Source organism: Podarcis filfolensis (genome assembly GCF_964270895.1).
Source record: "Podarcis filfolensis genome assembly, chromosome: 10".
NCBI lineage: Eukaryota > Metazoa > Chordata > Lepidosauria > Squamata > Lacertidae > Podarcis > Podarcis filfolensis.
In genome coordinates this window covers 27190322-27208603 of record NC_139612.1, presented here as the reverse complement: position 1 = coordinate 27208603, position 18282 = coordinate 27190322, and the positions used below count along the sequence as shown (strand labels likewise).

General features: G+C 38.2%; 1 protein-coding gene across 2 annotated transcripts in view; it reads left to right on the top strand.

The window, feature by feature from the left end:
* NELL2 (neural EGFL like 2) overlaps positions 1–18282 on the top strand; it is a 108181-nt gene that overhangs the window by 16991 nt on the left and 72908 nt on the right. For both annotated transcript variants that reach the window (XM_083574466.1, XM_083574465.1), the window contains exons 3-8: positions 1017–1167; positions 10247–10420; positions 10544–10640; positions 15418–15490; positions 15647–15729; positions 17664–17792. In XM_083574466.1, coding sequence (XP_083430592.1) covers positions 1017–1167; positions 10247–10420; positions 10544–10640; positions 15418–15490; positions 15647–15729; positions 17664–17792 — 707 coding nt within the window. The remainder of the gene's footprint in view (positions 1–1016; positions 1168–10246; positions 10421–10543; positions 10641–15417; positions 15491–15646; positions 15730–17663; positions 17793–18282) is intronic.

Genomic DNA, 18282 nt, shown 5'->3' with positions numbered 1-18282 from the left:
AAGTACCATTGTGCTTTGTAGAAGTTTGCTGCATGTTAAGACCTTGAGGTGAAAAACATTTCTCCATGTGTGTTTTTCTTTCCGTCCTTTGGGGAATAAATTGTTTATATTGCCAGAAATTGTTAGTGCACATCAAACCATCATACAGAATACAAAAGCGTGTTACTTGAGTCTGTTAGTATGCCATGGCTAAAAAAGAAAGAACACTGGGAAGTAATTGTATTTGAGTTGCTTCATAATTTATTAAACACGTCCATTAAATGGTAAAGATGTATTGCATTCAAAGAACCATATGAGCCAAAGCAGCAAGGATAATAAAAGTATTCAAAGTTTTTAAACTATCAGTTTTAATTTGATATTCTTTCAAAAATGAAATGCTTACGTATTCTCAATTGGGCTAAATCCATCCTTGGTGATCTCTAGAAAGAATTGGCTCTCATAAATAGTGCCATTTTATGCTCAGATTTTAACAATAGATTTCTGTGTAAGTCTTTAGAGACTTTAATTGACAGGATAACATTTTATTCTTCGGTATAAATACAAGGCTATGTGAATCCACACTAAAAGCATGTAATGGTTTGGTCCAAAAGATGGTTGACAGCTTTGTGGGACTGAATTGTCAGTTGAGTAGTTACTGGGCTACATCCAACAGCATTGCTCAGCTGATGTTGAGGTTTCTATCAATGGAAGAATGGGAAAACTAATTCCAGAGATTTCTGTTCTCTTGCACCTCTCTTACACACACCTAAATATCATCTATAGGGTCCCCCAACACCCTGGAGCAGATCTGGGGAATGCAGAGACTGAAGGCAAGGGGGGGGGGTAGCTGGTAATTGCTGCTTCCCCTTTTTGTTGATGGAAGCACTACTGTCATCTGAGTTACATTGTGGAATACTATACAAACTACAGTTTCAAAGTTTAATCAACTGTAAATATTTGTCTTCATGCTTAGTACTACTGATACATAGAGTACTTTTGGTTAAAAAAAGCAACTCTCATTTTTTGTTTCATTCTAGGTGCTTCAAGAAATGTAAAAGCATCTCCAGAGAAAGCAGAACTCTTTTTTCAGAAGCTAAGAAATAAACATGAATTCACAATTTTGGTGTCACTCAAACAAACTCGCTTAAATTCAGGTGTTATTTTTTCTGTTCACCACTTAGATCACAGGTAGGTGCAGATACCTAATATTTATTGTTTTTTGCATGCTGAAATGTGAAATAAGATTAAAATAAATCAGAAAGAGAAACCTGGGATTAATATGCAGCATAACCCAATGCATTTATACTCAAGAGGTAAACCCCACTGAGTTCAGTGGGACTTACTTCCAGGTAAAAGTGTATAGGACTGCTGCTTTATGCTGCGATACTAAGCATATCTATGTAGAAATGAATTTTGTGGAAGCAGATTGGAGTCACTTTCCACTAATTATATGATTGGAATATTAGCTGACATATTTGCAACACTACTTGGAAATTACTGTGGCTCATATGACTGTGAATAATGTAAATAGATAGAAATTCACAAGTTAAGATCTATCAACAGATTATATAACTAGTATCTATCAACAGCTGTCACCATTTAAATGTCTCCCACTGCTAAGGGCATAAAAAGTTTTTCTACCATTTGCCTGTCACACTACTGTGGATCTCATCCTCATCTAGTGTAAATCAGCTCAACCTCATTACCTGTAAAAGACCTGTACTATTTCACAGCATCTGTTGTCTTACCTGTGTGCCTTCTTACTATTTGCCTCACTTACTTTCAAACAGTGAAGACTATCCAAGGTTACAGAAATAACAGCGATAGTAATAAATGGAAAAGCAATGCTGTTTGGTTTAAGGAAAGCAATGCTGTTAGGTTTAAGAGACTAAACTATGTGACCTGAGGGCATTTGAGAATGATTTCATCATGATACGACAAGAAAATTGTTGTCACAGTTAAAAGAGGTGTTATTAAGATTGTTACGCATCTGCTGCAGCTGCTGAAACAGTCAACATATGACCCTAGCAAAGAATTGTCAACAATGATCCATGAAACGATATGAATTTTCAACTCAGACTTCAAGCTCCTATAGCATCTCATTGAAACAAATGGGTTTTGCTGCCATTAAGTAGCATATGATTGGCAACTGAGCTATCATGCTGTAATAGGGACATTTTCATTCTTTCTAACAGACTATGGGAAAGTTAAACTACCTTTAACTATGGTAGGGATGGTGTATACCTTTTAGGTTATTACTGTTGAACAACTTTATATTGTATCTCACAGGGATTATAATGATTGTTAACATGGTAATTTTAAATTAAGTGTTAAAAGCTCCTTAGAGTGCCTCTTAAATTTATGTTGTCAATTGCACATGTGAAACAAGAGGAACAATGGCAGAACCTTTCTAAGAAGCTGTTTTTGTAAGAATTCAAGTCATTTGAAATTGGTACAGTTGGTTTGGCTAAAACTTTGTACATGCTTACGTAAGCAGATGCCTGAAGATATAGAAAGTTTTTCATCGCAGGTGCATATCATATTTAATAACATTTTAGCATCTTTCAGATAATGCAGAGTAGCAGTAAGCTCGAAAGGCACACCACATCCAACATAGCTGGGACTATTATAATCCCAGAAAGAAGATGGTCATGGTATAGGGATACTTTGGGCTTTAGCGGCACATCCTGAAAATATTATTGGAGTTTTATTGAATTTTCTTGGTGGGTTAAATTTCTCAATTCAGTCCCTCAAAGAATTAAAACAAATATTCAGAACATGCTCCTGTAGAGGTTTAGGCACATGATTTGTCTGATTTCTACTCAGAGGTAAGTGTCATTGACCTCAAGGAGGCTTACTCCCAGGTAGGTATGCATAGTAGGAGTAGGGAACCTCAGGCTCAGGGTTGAATGTGGTCCTCTAGGCCTCTCCATCTTGCCACAGGCCACACCACTATGAATCCTTTTCTGTGCCCTCTTTGAATATTTGTTCTTGCTTGGAAAGCCACTTGCCGTGTGGATGGAAGATAGAGATGTGCGTGTGTAGAAATCTGTGACTTTTGTTTGTTTGGAATATAGCCTGCTGTACAAAGGTAAAAGTTGGAATAGAAACCAATATAGCTCACCTACTCCCTACCTGTGAATGTGAGTAACTCCCAGAGCAAAATGTTAGGTCTGCTGCCACCAGCCCTCTTGTTTTCTCTCTGTCCTTGAATCTCTCAAGTCAATGAGTTGTTTGAAAGTTGTTTGAAAGTCAGCCTTGAGAACTGCAGTTCTTGCAACACCTACTGTACACTTTGGGCCCACCCACTTTGACATGCAGCCCCTGGAGACCACACCCACTTTGACCATGCAGCCCATGGGTAAATGTGTCCCTTGGACTGAGAGAGTTTAGCTGCCCTTGCTGTAGAGCTTGTAGACCTGGCTCAGCCCACTGTCTAATTATGATAATGTGCTTAAAAAAAATATCTCCCAGTGGCCTTCTTCAGACTCTTACTGGGCTGGTCCACAATGTGTATGGTGGAGGTGTGGTTGTGTGCAATGCCCATCTTACATGGGTATAGTATGAAATGTCAAGTGGGCAGTTCATCTAAGGGGAGTATGTGCAACAGCCCATTTTTCTCTGTTTTGGGGTAGGAGCGGGAAAGTGTATAAATCAGACCATCACACGTATGGGCTTTCATGTGCAACACCCATGTCAAATGTGATGAAAAGGTGGGATACACCTGTATTCTCCTTCACTATGTGAGTCACAGGACAGTTGAAGTAAGGGTCCAAATTGGACCTACATTCTCATGTGCACTAGTGTCAGATATGGGACAATTGCAAGCAGTTCAAAATATGGTAGCATAGATGAAATTTAGAAATTATAATTCAACAAAACAAGATTAGTATCAACAAATCAGATTATTAGGACAATGATGGCAAGACTGACTTTCTGCAGATCAGATTCCTTTTCTGTAGTCTAAGTGCAGCTATAACATAAAAACTATGAATACAGCTTCTGATTAATGAAAGCATCTTAAGCTGTGTTGAATGAAATACATTTTATTAGAAACTAACCAAGCATGATCTCTTAATTATATACAAATTAATGATTGCCACCAATTGCTCCTCTATTACACTGAACCATGGAGTGTGAATCTATTATCCATTATGTGTGATTTCCTCATTAATCTTTCATCTTGTTGTTGATGATAAGAGGTCATCAGTACTAATAAATGTTAATCCCAATGCCCTAAGAAATCTTTGTGGATTTTGGTTTAAATAATGAGCACAAATGGGTGAAGCACTTTTCCCTTCAGATGAGCAAATAAGAAAATGAGAAATTAGAAAAACTTCAAACATAGACTATATGTTTTGAGTTGAATACTTATTTTATTAAATGATGCTAGTAAGAAACAGTAAGCTCATTGAACTGCAACTGTGCTCAACTTAAGACTGTGCTTCTACAGTTTATTCAAATCTACTGAAGGAAAAACTGAAGTAAATACTTGTTTTGGTATTTAGATACATGGTTACAGCAGAAAAAACAATATAAATGTGTAAAAGGTTTTGGCGTAAAGTAGGGGGTGGATATCTAAAGTGTACAAGACCACTTGCTCCAAAATAAGTATTTGGATTTAGAAGTGGGTATGATTTGCCATAGTCCTCATTATTTTCCTTCTGTTTCTGCTTCATTACCTGATCTCTCATAGTTTACAAGCAACATACTACAGCTACTTTATCTATTACTTGAATCTTGTAAGTTCCATCAAAAGAAGTAACAATGACATCAATTTCTTTTTGTCTTTTTCATCTAATATTTTCTTATCACTCAGTTTTAATAGCATAAGCATCAACCAGATTTCTTTAGTCATTTGGGCAACTGTTTGATCATTCTTGAACATTCTTGACACCGTGAGTAGTGGAAATGTGTTGAAGCAGTTAAAATAAGTATTTGTTTTCTGTTTAACCTTGTCAAGTTGGAATACCCCCAAATATTGGTTATAAAGCAGGTCATTAAATTGATGGATGTCTTGCTATATTTCTCTGGGTTTTTTCCTGGCAGCTAGGCTTCATTTAATTTTTAAACTTCTTGTCAGTGCACAAAATGAATTCTGGCAATATGGTGTAAAATATTCCAGTTTATAAAACTTCCCATGAGCAAACACTTTAATGAGTTATATTTACTGGCCCACCTTGTGTATGAAGCTTCAGAAGTTACTCAGAATTTGCTGATGCAACAAAAATATCATGGGTTCGGGCTAGATTTCACCTCTAGTCATCAGAAAGGCTCTTATTTATAGAAGGCTTTTGATTCAGTAGAGTGGTGTGTGTGTGTGAAATTTGCTGATCCTGCACTCTCTAATACTGTTCTATTTTTTTAAAATGATATTTATTCAAAGTTTCATGAATACATAAATATGAAAAAAGGAAAAAACAGAAAAATACAACAAAAAAGAAAATAAAAAGAAAAAACCAAAAAAGAAGAAAAATACAAATCTCAAATTGCATCTTTTCATTTGCTTGTTTCTTGGACCTCCTCACACCTCCCTTTTTGTATTCTAATTTAATTCATTATTCCAGCAAATTCTTCCCATATTTCTCAATTTTAATTTAAATAATTTATCTTAACAATCTATCTTATTTATTAATTCAACATATCCTTTCCATCTTTTACTATATTCTGTTATTCAGTTTACCTTAATTTCTTTAACCTTATCTTACCTTAAAAACCTTAAAATTTCAAAATTTAAACCATATTCATACATAACTCCTTAAATCTTTTCTACTAAAGCCGATTAGTTCCTTTCCAGCATATTCCCTGATATTTCATTAGTGTTACACTAATTCCAAAGATAAAAAGAAATTTTTCTTGATATAAACTTTTCCCCCCTCTAATTTTTATCCAACTTCCCTTCTTCCTGGTCTCGGGTTATGTCAGTCCTTTCTGACCATTACATCCAGTCCATCAATCTGGTGATCTTATGTCCGAGGCCCTTAAGTCTCTTCTAGGCCCCTTCTGCAGATTTTCTTGTTCTTGTTTGTGCTTACGCACTTCTTTGTCTTTTGTTGGTTTCTTTCGTAGTTTCTTCCCTTTCTCCTTGGGGAGTGGGTCTCTGGAGAATTCCAACCGGTAGTAATTTCTATTTTCCTTCGTCAGACTAGCCCATTCCCCACAGTCCCTCTCCCAGTCATCTTCTTTGTAATCCAAAAAATAATTATCCAAAAGATAGTTGTCAACCTGTTTCATAGTCCCACTAGGGTTAAGAGCTTCCTTGACTCCAAACACTTCCAGACACACTCCAAGTTCGATCTTCCAATGCAGTGGCTTTTGCTCCTGCAGGACTTTGGATCTCTCCATTTGTGTTGTTTGAGGTATAATCGCAGCCTCTTCCGTCTTCATCTGCCCTTGGACTTGCCCTGTCAAACCAGATTCCTGAATTGGTCGCTGTATAACTTCTTTATCCTTATTTCCTGTTAAATCATATTCACTGGCTACAGCATTCATCAAGTCCAACTTTTCATTCATCAAGTTCATTTTCTCGTGCAACTGCTCCAGCAAAGCATTTGTCATACCAAGGGCAGAGACCAAACCTTCCTTCCAACACATTTCTGTTCAAGGTCAAACGGCTGGTCCCACGATCCCAATCTCGCAGCTGTAAGGTCTCCAAGTAAACTGCAACAACAAACTGACAAGCTCCCTCTAGGGGACACAATTTCTATTTGTATCCATCTTTAAAATGTATCCAGCAAAGAAGATTACTTTCGGTTTTCAAATACTTTGTTTCTTTAAAATGCAGAAATGCAGAAAGCAGCGTTGAAGTTAATTTGTTTCTCTCTCTTTTTTTTTTTTGACTGTCAAAGTGCTCCACTTTCAATCAATGGACGTCTCAAACAATTTCTGTCCAGACACCCCGTCCCCAGGTTTGGGACGATGGAAACTTAAATTCCTTTACTCTCCTCCTGCAGGATTAAGCAGTCAAATTCCCCCCCCCCCTTTTCTCCTGCTTCCAAGGGGGTTTTATTGGTTGTAGATGCAGGAAATTTCCAACTTTAAAACAATTTTCCAGGCTATTAGATTGCAAGGTCTTTGCTTCAGTCTATATACAAAAAGCGGAAGGCGAACTTCCTGTTTAAACCTTCCCGCTTCGTTGCCTAATTCACAAATTTTACAGATTTCTTGATCCAATTTTCCGTTTTTACTCACAGGTACTTGATTTAGAGTCCAATTGTCATCAGGAAAAAGTCAGCGCTCTCCGGCGATGGCTGTGCGGCTTCCCTCCGTGAAAGTAGCAATCGGTTTGCAGCACCACGCTGCTCACCCCACTTCACTCCGGAGCCCCAAAAAGGGGTTTCCTCGCAAGTAGGGGAGGCGCTCTTGGTGCTCTGCTGAACCCCACGTTCCCAGGCTTCTCCGCCTGGGATTTCTAGCGGGTCCCCGCCTTCGCCGCGACGGGAAGACCCAATTTCCACGAAGCCCGTTCCTCCGGTCGGAGGAACTCCGCCATTCGCCGATGGTGCTAACCCGGAAGTCCTCTCTAATACTATTCTATGGCACCTAACCCTCTGGAACAGCATGGGAGGTGGTTCTGTGACTCCAGAGGAAAGGGCAAAAGTTATCTACCACCACTCTACCAGCAGGAACATCTGCAGAGAGGAACTCTACTTAGATCATGCTCCCAGTAGTTGAGATACCCCCCCTTTAGCATTGTATTGGCATTGTGTTTTAAAAAGGAAGTTTATTTATAAGTATAATTTATGCAGGTCAGACAGGAAGCCAAATTGTAAAATTTCATTCACTGAAGTTCTTGCTTAAAATTGTTCTCTAATGGTAGAGTCCAGTCACATTTGAGGGTATATTAGAGTTTTTAAGAAGAACATGTAGAATAAAAAAACAGTTCTGTCTTTTTTAGTTTGGCAAATGCTAAGCTTGTGAAGATTTGCATACTTTGCCTTCATCAGTTTTTGCCTGCATTGCATGGTTGGTTTTTTTCAGTAATCTCACTTCTGAACAAATCACCAGTTAGGAGAAATAGAATTCACTATCTTTTTTTGCCACTTTCTTTCTAGCTTCCATTTTTGTAAAAAGCAGCAGCAGCAGCAGCAAGCAACAGAATAATAATTTGGGGGAAAATTAAAAGCAAGTTTTAAAAATTAAATGAAAATATCAATCTTTTTTAAAAGGTTCTCTCAAAGCTGAATTTCAGAAATGGAGTTCAAAAATCTTTGAAAATGCTGGAATATTGCTGAATTTTGGATTTTAAAAATTGAATTTTACTTCTGCTCTAGTATAAAGTTTTGAGCCAATAGAATGTCCATATTAAGCATCCATGAGAAAAAGCAACGCAAGTAAAAGGGAAATGGAAGGTGCAAAAACCTAGTCATGTCAAGTAAAAACAGAATAAAGGCTATTTAGGTGTGATTTCTGCATTTCAGGGGTTTGGACCACATTACCATTGGGGTCCCTTCAGACTCTATAATTCAACGATCCTACAAATTATCATCATTTCCTTTGTGCTTATGCTTGGTGGGGTGGGGAGCTGGATCCAACTGGCTGCCAAATTCTGACTTCTCCAAACCAACCTGATGTTTTACGACCACTGCCTCTATCATGGTATCAGGTGAAGTGTTTCCATTTGCCCTTACAGTTTGAAACCAAGCAGCACAGGCAGAGGAAAAGGGTTTTGCACGTGCTGCTGACCAGTACCTGTGAACTGTGCTTTCGGTAAAGGGCTGCATCTTTACATGCCTGCAAGTGATATCATATATGATGTTAGGTGTAGGGCAAGGGTTGGGGGAAATGGCCTTTGAGATTAACTAGACCAATGGGTAGAAGATTCTGCACCTCTGCTTTAAATAGAAAGATTAGTTCAGGAGTCATTGATACTATTGCACAGCCATGATAATCCATGAAGCTATATTCTATTCAAGGGGTATAGGAGCTCATTCACCATTCAGTCAGACTGAGAGGTGCATGTTTTATGCACTGCTCCTGTAGATAATTCACTACTAGTTCATGTGAACACAATTAAAGGGGCTAGATTATTTTGTCGTAATGCCATATCTCTGTTGTTAGCGCTCAGAGTTATGAATAGTTCTGCTTAATTTTGCTTTGTTTCACATGTTAATTTTAAATAAATAGATAATTAAGATGTGAAGAGTGCTTTGGCCTATTCTATCACTGTCTTGTTTTGTTTCATTAAAAATTGCCTTATTTCAATCCTTTTAAGATTGTGGTAATAAAAGAGGTAATTCAATATTCTGTCAACTCTACTATTTTGTTTGCAGATATATATACATTCAGTTGGTTTTGACTTCTTGCCAGTGCAATAAAAATTGGCCACAGAGCAAAGAATTATTGCATGCATAACTTTTGTTGCTGACTTCGGTTAAGTGTTCATTAATACAAAGACTAGAGTGCTTTGAGACACCTTGAATGTTGAAGAGAAAATAAATGCACTTTGCTAGGTGTGCAAAACAAGTCAGAAATGCCTGAATTTTCCTGTTAGCTGGGAATGTTTCTTTGAAGATAGAAGTGCAGAAATAAAAGAAAGGCATATGGTGCTGCTTTTCTAAGGAGATTTTTTACTATATATGTATATTTCAATAAAGGGAAATACAGTGGTACCTCGGGTTACATACGCTTCAGGTTACATACGCTTCAGGTTACAGACTCCGCTAACCCAGAAATAGTACCTCGGGTTAACAACTTTGCTTCAGGATGAGAATAGAAATCGTGCTCCGGCAGCACGGCAGCAGCAGGAGGCCCCATTAGCTAAAGTGGTGCTTCAGGTTAAGAACAGTTTCAGGTTAAGAACGGACCTCCGGAACGAATTAAGTACTTAACCCGAGGTACCACTGTACAAATACTGGAATCAACAGGAATGTTGTTCCACAAAATGGGGGCTGTCACACTGAAAGCCTGTTGTCTGTAAAGAAAACCCAACACATGGTGTCTTGCTCATATATAGGGGCTCTGCACGATGGAGGCATCTTCATGTATCATAATCATGGCAGAGGCCCTACTCAAAAGCAGGAGCTTGCTCATTGCAGTTTCTTTACAGACAGCTGTGCACAATGTGCTGTGGTTGGAGGAAGAAGAAGACATCACATCAGGGGAAGGGCTAAAAGTGGGACCCCATCCAAGAGGCAACAAAATCATGCCTTAGATGTGAATAATGTATAAATTGGATTTTCTCTCTTTTCTGTTTATAAACCAGTATGAATTCTGTTTCCTCCTTATTAACATTGCTTCATGAATTGATGATCCATTTCTGGTGCAGGTACTTGGAACTAGAAAGCAGCGGCCATAGAAATGAAATTAGATTGCACTACCGTTCAGGAAGCCATCGCTCACATACGGAAGTGTTTCCTTACATATTGGCAGATGACAAGTGGCACAGGCTCTCTTTAGCAATCAGTGCATCACACCTCATTTTGCATGTAGACTGCAATAAGTAAGTGAAGAGTTGTGTTTCAATTACTTGAAAGTGCTGCAGCATTTTAGATCATTACTGGATAGTATGAAAGTAATTTCTTGTTCTTTTTTACTTTGCTCCTATTCTCTCATTTAAAAACAGAATTTATGAGAGAGTGGTGGAAAAGCCTTATCTGGATTTACCTGTTGGCACAACCTTTTGGTTGGGACAAAGGAATAGTGCACATGGTTACTTCAAGGTATGTTTTTCTCCATATACATATATATTTAATTTTAAAGTTAGGATCTTCTACATAGATTGTAGAAGTTATCTCAAATGAATGTGAACTTGGGGCACTCGTATCTCTGATTTCAAGATTTGTACTACATTTCATTTGAATTGGCTGATCATTCAGTTACATTTTGGGGGTGCTATATCAGGCCAAAGAGTGCATTTGTAGCTTTATTGCTCAAGTCAGTACTTGAAAACTATGTTTTTGTTTGTTTGTTTGTTTGTTTGTTTACTAGTGCACTGGTGGTGTTTGTGTTAAATAAGAATTGTTAACATTTTATTTTCCTCTCTGTAAATGTAATATAATGACTTGCAAATATCAATGAGCCTGACCTGGAACTAAAAGTCATTTATTTGCCCAGAAAAAAACAGTACTTTTGGCAATAGTGTGTATTCAGTGTTGATTGGTTTCACATCTATGCAGCCGTGTGAATATAAGCAATGCAAGAACTAAGATAACATATTGAGTCAGGTCAACAAAATCTAATATGGCATTTTGTATCTGATAAGGTGACCAATACAGAAGGGTCAAAGAATATAGAAGAAAGAAGGACAGAACAGGGGAATTTGGAAACTTTTTTTTTTAATGCTGTACTTCTGTAATCAAAACACTTTTCTCTAATGCATAAGCTCTAGGCACTCATTACTCAGATGTAAGGCATACTCAAGTACAGAATGGGGTATGGCTGCTATTTTAGCAACCCCCACTTTTAAACAATTGCGCACAGAGCACAATTGTCTGTATAAAAAGGCCAAAGTTTGTCTCCTTGTACGTATGGAATCAGCATGATTGGAATACCTGCACAACCAGGTGTCTTCTACCTGGTAGAAGGTGCTCATGCAGTTGCCTTCCTATGCAAACAACCATGTTCAGTGCATGGCTTAAAAACAAACAAACCCCCAAACTCCCTGACATCAGGTGGGGCTAAGAATGTTGCCCTTTTCCATTCTGTGCTTGAGTATGCCTTACACCTGAATAATGTGTGCATAGGACTGTAGATCATTCTGCATGTTGAACAGAGGAAAGATGCTGATATGGAGTAGCACATGAAGAGATTGTTGCTTACATCTGGGCATATGTTGAGCCCACAGCTTTCTGTGCAAGAAGCACCATTATTGGCTTTATACGTTGCTTTGAGAGTAGTACCACAGCCTACATGAATTAATTAATTGGCTGCCCTTCACCAACAATTATCCCAGGTTGGCATACAATATTTACAGTAGCATGGCATTATCATCACAAAACAATACATTAAAATGAAAAACAATTGGAAATCATTAAAACACACCATCAGTCCAAAAAGCAGCTATCAGTAGCTCAGGACCTGATCAATTCAGTTTATTTCCAAATGCTTGCACAAATAAATATGTACTCAGACTGGGCAGAAACCAACCGTTCATGAGGCAAGCTGAGGGCATTTCAGTGGAATGCCAGTGCTGAGAATGTTCTGATAGGACTCACCATCACATTCAAATTTTGGGTTCCTCAGAATTCTTCTTCAGACTAGATGTTAAGCGAAGGAGGAAAAGGGTAAACAGGATGGGGAAAGCTCCAGACCTGTAGACATCCAGAATTTGTTCTTGTTTTTCCTTAAAGGGTTACTTAGGTTGCAAACCTTAGGACACTGTACTATACAGAAGATTAATTGGACTTACTTCAAAGTACGTTTACTTTGGCTTCTGCTGCAATTTGCTCAAGGCACAGCTGCTGGCAAGGCAACTGATATTGTCGGGTTATTTTATTATTATTTTAATTATTTTTCCAATTTCTCAGTTTAGAGATCTGCTCCAAAATATGTGTAGATTAAATCATGATGGTGAGGTTACCAGCAAGGCCCCCACTGCAGATGGCAGATTCCAGGAGAAGTATTTGGTAGGGCTGTGCGTGGAACCCTGACCCCATTTGTGGCTAATAGATTAGGGAGACAGGAATAAAACCAGTTATTTGGCAGCTTCACTCATTCATAATTAGCTTCCAAGCCCAGTTCAAGACTCTGGTTCTGACTTTTAAAGTCTTTCATGCTTTGGGTATTATCTCCTTGAGAGAGCACCATTCCTTTATAAGCTCTTTATAAACTATTGAGAAAATATGCATGGACATTGTGCTTCTAAAGCAATCCACGCTAAGTAAACTAGATTATTTCCAGTTGGCATATTTTCATCTCTTAGCAAGCCTTCTGCTACACTAAACCTTGTAAATGTCTGTATTATTAGTCATTCTTTCAGAACTGGGCAGACTGAATATGAATATTCATAATGTATTTGGGAAGTGCTTATCCACATAGGCTTTCCACCCTCTTCAGGTGGGTTCTTCCCCCACCATGGACAGTAGGCAGGCACAAGTGATTGAGGGCTTGGCCATACTTCTGCTTGTCCCACCTCCCCCCCCTCCGAAACCTGCCTTGTACTGCTGAATTGGAGCAAATCCAAATCAGGTTTTTCCACAGATTGACGGTTGCTCAGATTCAGCAGTAAAGAGTGGGTTTCCCCAGGGAAAGTGGTGGGGCAAACTAAAAATCTCATGGACTCGTGCTTTCTAGGCATGGGATGAGCCAGGACTGCAAAGGAACAGTAATTCCAGCTCCAAAAGAATATCTCAAAGTTGCTGCAGTTAAAAAGCTTTCCATTTCTCCAGTCGTATTACTGTTTGAGAGCAATTGAACTGGGAACATAAGCTTTTAAGTTTGCCTTTCTATTTCCTTCTGGATCTTTTCTTTGTTTTCAATTTTTTAGCACACTCTAGTGGCCAGAGATTAAAAATATTCCATTGAGAGAAATGCGGCTACAGGGGGTTAGAGACAAGAAGGCTGAAGGCAGCAGCTTTCTCCCTTCATTGGGTTGGACTTGATGTAAGGCACTAGAAGCTTTCTCCACTGCACAGAACCAGGAGAGCATTCACCTTGCCTTCCTGCAGAATAGGAAACAATGTTCAGAGGGAGGAAACACAATAAATATTTAAATGGATTTTTCTTCTCACTGGAAATTCTGAGTATAAACTCATTGGCTGTATCAGGAGAATATGGTCTGTTCATTGCCTTTGGAGGAAGGACTGTTCTTCATCAGCATCCTTTGAACTGGAATCGCAAGGCCTACATGATAGCCAGGATCTGCTAATTCCAGAGCAAATTAATTGATAGTATTGATTGAACTTCCCTTGGCATACTTATGGGTTGCCTTTGACTGAAGAGATGAAAATACTAAGAAACCAGAAGAATGATTTATGTCTAGGAATTGATTCACCGCTGGCTTACTTGGGAAAGGGTTCATTGGTTAGACTATTATTGTTCTGCCCAGAGAAATGGAAAAAACACTGCTTACTGGGTTCGCCTATGGGTTCTTCACTCCCCTAGGGATGCAATACTATGTTCATCTGGAAATATATAGAAGTTACTTTTGTATGACCACATTTGAGTACATAGTGACCTTTGCTACTCTGCAGGATTACCTGCATATTTTAAAGGTGTAAAAAGTAGCTGAGTGAATTCGCCCTTGAGTCATGGCCCTCATACACTTAACTGCCCAGTCCAACACTCTGGTCACAGTTTTTGTTTCTTTCCATTTCACTTCTGTGCCTCATTGTTCTGGTTTTTCCATACATGGATATATATTTCTCCTAGAACTAAAGCCTTGGACTTTTATTTGTTCCTTCTTGATAAACACCAAATTTCACAGATAAAAGCAATGAACATGAAGGGTTTTGTTTTGTTTTGAAGAAAGGGATCTGGGCTTGAGATGAAAGCAAGGTCTGAAATGATAGATTACGTTCACGGAGTTCTGGGATAATATTTTACTATTTTTATGATTATATGCTGTTTTGTGCATGTGAGATCATTTTTTTTAAAAAAGAAATGAGACAGCTACTCCTAGCATATATTAAAATAAATCAACAGGCAAACTTGGTAAAGCATATAGGTGAATGGATGTATTAACCATTTAAAATAATTGAAGTATAGAGGGGTTATGACAATGAAAAGATACCGCATGAGTTAAGGTGCCTACTTTTTAGACCTAAATCTCATGCCTCTTTAATGAAATGTCAGATTTTGCAGACTCTATCCCTCCCACCCTAAACCCCAGACAACCTTGTAGAGTGTAGAAAGAATCACAAAACACATATATAGTATGAATTGCACCATCTACTTGCAGTTTTCAGTACCTGCTCGCACAGGTTTTTTTTGTAGCTGATTTATGAAGTTTTGCTAACGAGGTCCTTGATGACTTGGTGCACAATCTAACATAAAAATCTCCTGCTTAAACTACATTGACATGAATGGAAATTTTGCAGTACAATATCATAGTTGTGACTTGTACTCTTGCTTTTCAAATTTTATTTAGATGAGTATCTTAAAACTCAGTGAAAGTACAAATTATTTTAAAATTGTTTTTAAAGGTCACTTGAAAGCTTTCGTTCAGTGACTAAATAAAAGTAATGGCAAAGTCACGGCAACTAGTCTCTTGCTGCTTAATTACACCTTGACATTTAATCTTAAGTCTCTGAAAATGGTTGAATGCATATGTATGTATCAGTGTGTACATGTACAGCTATTTTCTTTCTACTCTACTCTCCTAATGATACAGTGAAGGAGAGCAAGATATAATAATTTTGTGGAAACTGCTTTTTGTGGGTGAAGTATACCTATTTTGTGTGCTAAAATGTTTCACATGGAAATGCTAACTTTCTAATATAATGCTGACAGACAAAAAAATAACATAACCTTTCTCTTCCCCTACCCCCATTTGCGCAGGGCATAATGCAAGATGTGCAATTACTTGTCATGCCTCAAGGATTTATCTCTCAGTGTCCAGATCTTAATCGCAGTAAGTCTGCTACTTCTTCTACCATAAGAAACAATGAGATGCACTTTGTTTAATATTTATCCTGCAAGATCTCTCTTGAGATACAGTTGATAATCAATGTATTTTGGCAGACTTGGCCTAAGTACAATTTGACAAATTTAGTGTTTGTAATTTCAGCATGCCCAACGTGTAATGACTTCCATGGGCTTGTGCAGAAAATTATGGAGTTGCAAGATATTTTAGCCAAAACCTCTGCAAAGGTAACAAGTTCTCAGGTTGCTGTTATTTTTGCTTTTTTGTGTGTGGGTTGGGGTAAATTGCTGGAACCATTGCTCTATTTAGGGACTTGTACATATGAATGCACATATGCATATTTTTATGGACTCTTGTATAACACTTTGCTAAATATTTATTTGTTCTTTGAATAAAAAACTGAACCAAAATCAATGAAAAATATTCAGAACCACTGATTGGCATACAGTGGTACCTCTACTTATGAGCACCTCTGGTTACGTATCCTTCAGGATACGCACATGGCAAACCCCAAAGTATTTTTCTGGGTTTTGCCGCATGCACATGTTCAGAAGTGCTCAACCACACCGCACGCATGCGCAGAACAAGCACTTCCGGTTGTGAAAACCTTGGGATCCAACTGGAGCTCCGGAACGGATCCCATCCACAACCGGAGGTACCACTGTATGAAGATTTGTTGTTGAGGTTACCTATGGGATTAGTGGCTGTTAGATTAATATAATTCTAGGTTAATATAATTTTAATTACTGTCTTATGTATGATGCTAGAATGTCTTGGAGTTAGTAATTTACTTTATAATTCTTGATTAAGACAAATGCAATATTAGTATTAGTATTATAAAATGGGAGATGCACAAAACATTTTCAAGGTGCTCCTGAAACCCTTTGACCTTCTTATATTTTTAGTGCGCAAAACAGCATTCCTGGATGTTGTGTCTATGTTAATGTGATAATAATTTTACTACACATGAAATACCTGCAACTACTTAATTATGTCCTGAAAATTATACATCAAAAGTTTGCTAAGGGCTAAAAGTTTCATTGTGGAGGAAAATTCCTGCTAAAAGTTTTAAAATGAATAAGCGCATAACCAAAATAATAATAATGATATATTAGAGTGTAGGTATTGTCATCACCTCAGGAATGTACAACATTACGGTGCAGTGGTTAGAATGTTGGACTAGGACCCAGTAAGTCAGGGTACAAATTCTCATTCAGTCATGAAGCTCGCTGGGTAACCTTAGTCCACTCAGTGTCTCAGCTTAACCCACCTCACAGCTTTGTTGTGAGGATAAAATGGGAACTAAGAGAACAATGTATGCCACCTTGAGCTCCTTGGAGGAAAGGCGGAACAGAAATGTATTGAAATAGATAGATGATAGATAGATAGAGGGATCAGGCCAATGGCCTATGGAGTTCAGCATCTGTGATATCCTGTTCTCACAGTGGCCAAACTGATGCCTGTGTGAAACATGCCAGCAAGATCTGAGAACAGCAACTAGTGTTCAGAAACACATTGCCTCTGACCATGGAGGCAGAGCATAATCTACATTATGTCTAGTAGCAATGGATAGACTTATCCTCCATGATATTTACACTTAAGTTCCCTCTAAGCAATCATACCCCAATGCCAGAGCTGTGAATATATCTCAAACTAACATTGATCACCACAAGCACTATGCATTAAAAACCAGTTGCCACATATGGCTCTGGGTTGCTAATTATCATCAAAACAATCTATTTATTATCTGTAATTTTCTGAATGCATTCAGATAAAAAACACATATGTGGAGAAATCCTATTCTCAAAGGAAGTCTTTTCCATAGAAGAGATCTGTATGCTCATTCCATAGATAGTTCCATTGGAATTAATGGGGCAGCCCATAAGCACAAGAGAGATAAATGCACACATTTATATCTAGACTAAGGGATAAAACACACAGTCATTCTTACAGCCGTATTCTGAGTTGTTAAGATGAGGTGAATTATATTCAAACTTTGCATTTTTGTTCTTAAGTGTCTGGATATTTGTTTCCATATTTCACAATTTCCTTTTTTGGCTTCAGTAGTGCTTGATGATACAGGATGGCTTAAATTGTTGTTATAGTTTTAGGTAAGCCTTTTCACAGTTAACATGTCCCTCTCTGTGCAACATGTACCTAGTTGTCCCGAGCTGAGCAGAGGATGAATAGGTTGGATCAGTGCTATTGTGAAAGAACCTGCACTATGAAGGGTGCAACCTACAGGGAATTTGAATCGTGGACAGATGGCTGTAAGAACTGCACCTGCATGGTATGGCTGTAAATTGTGTAGAAATTCAGGGACCTGGTTATGCAGCCTGCTGAAAATGTTTATGCATTTTAGACATGAAAAGCTGTCAGATTAAAAATAAATTTGTGTTGGAATGAATTTACTTACCTACATTGTTCTTTATGCATTATGTTGCATGTTCTGTAGAAAAAATCTGGCTCTTGCCTATGTGGGGGGTAGGGGTGAACTGTTATGCCCAGCGCTGGAAGGCGAAAGGAAGAGTTATGAAGGAAGACTGGCATGACCAGGCATATCTTTTCTCTGACTGATGTTACACTGAACAGTGGGCTCAAGGCTCAGGTTGTGGCACAATCCAATAGGAAGGCATACTGCCCATTAGTTTGCTAGGGCTATATAATGAGGGGCCCTTGAAAAGGACTCAAATGTGTTCAACTAGGTTAAATTTATGTGGGACAAAATGAGTTTATATATCATGGCTCCGGTGAAAAAGAAATACATAAACTATGGTCTT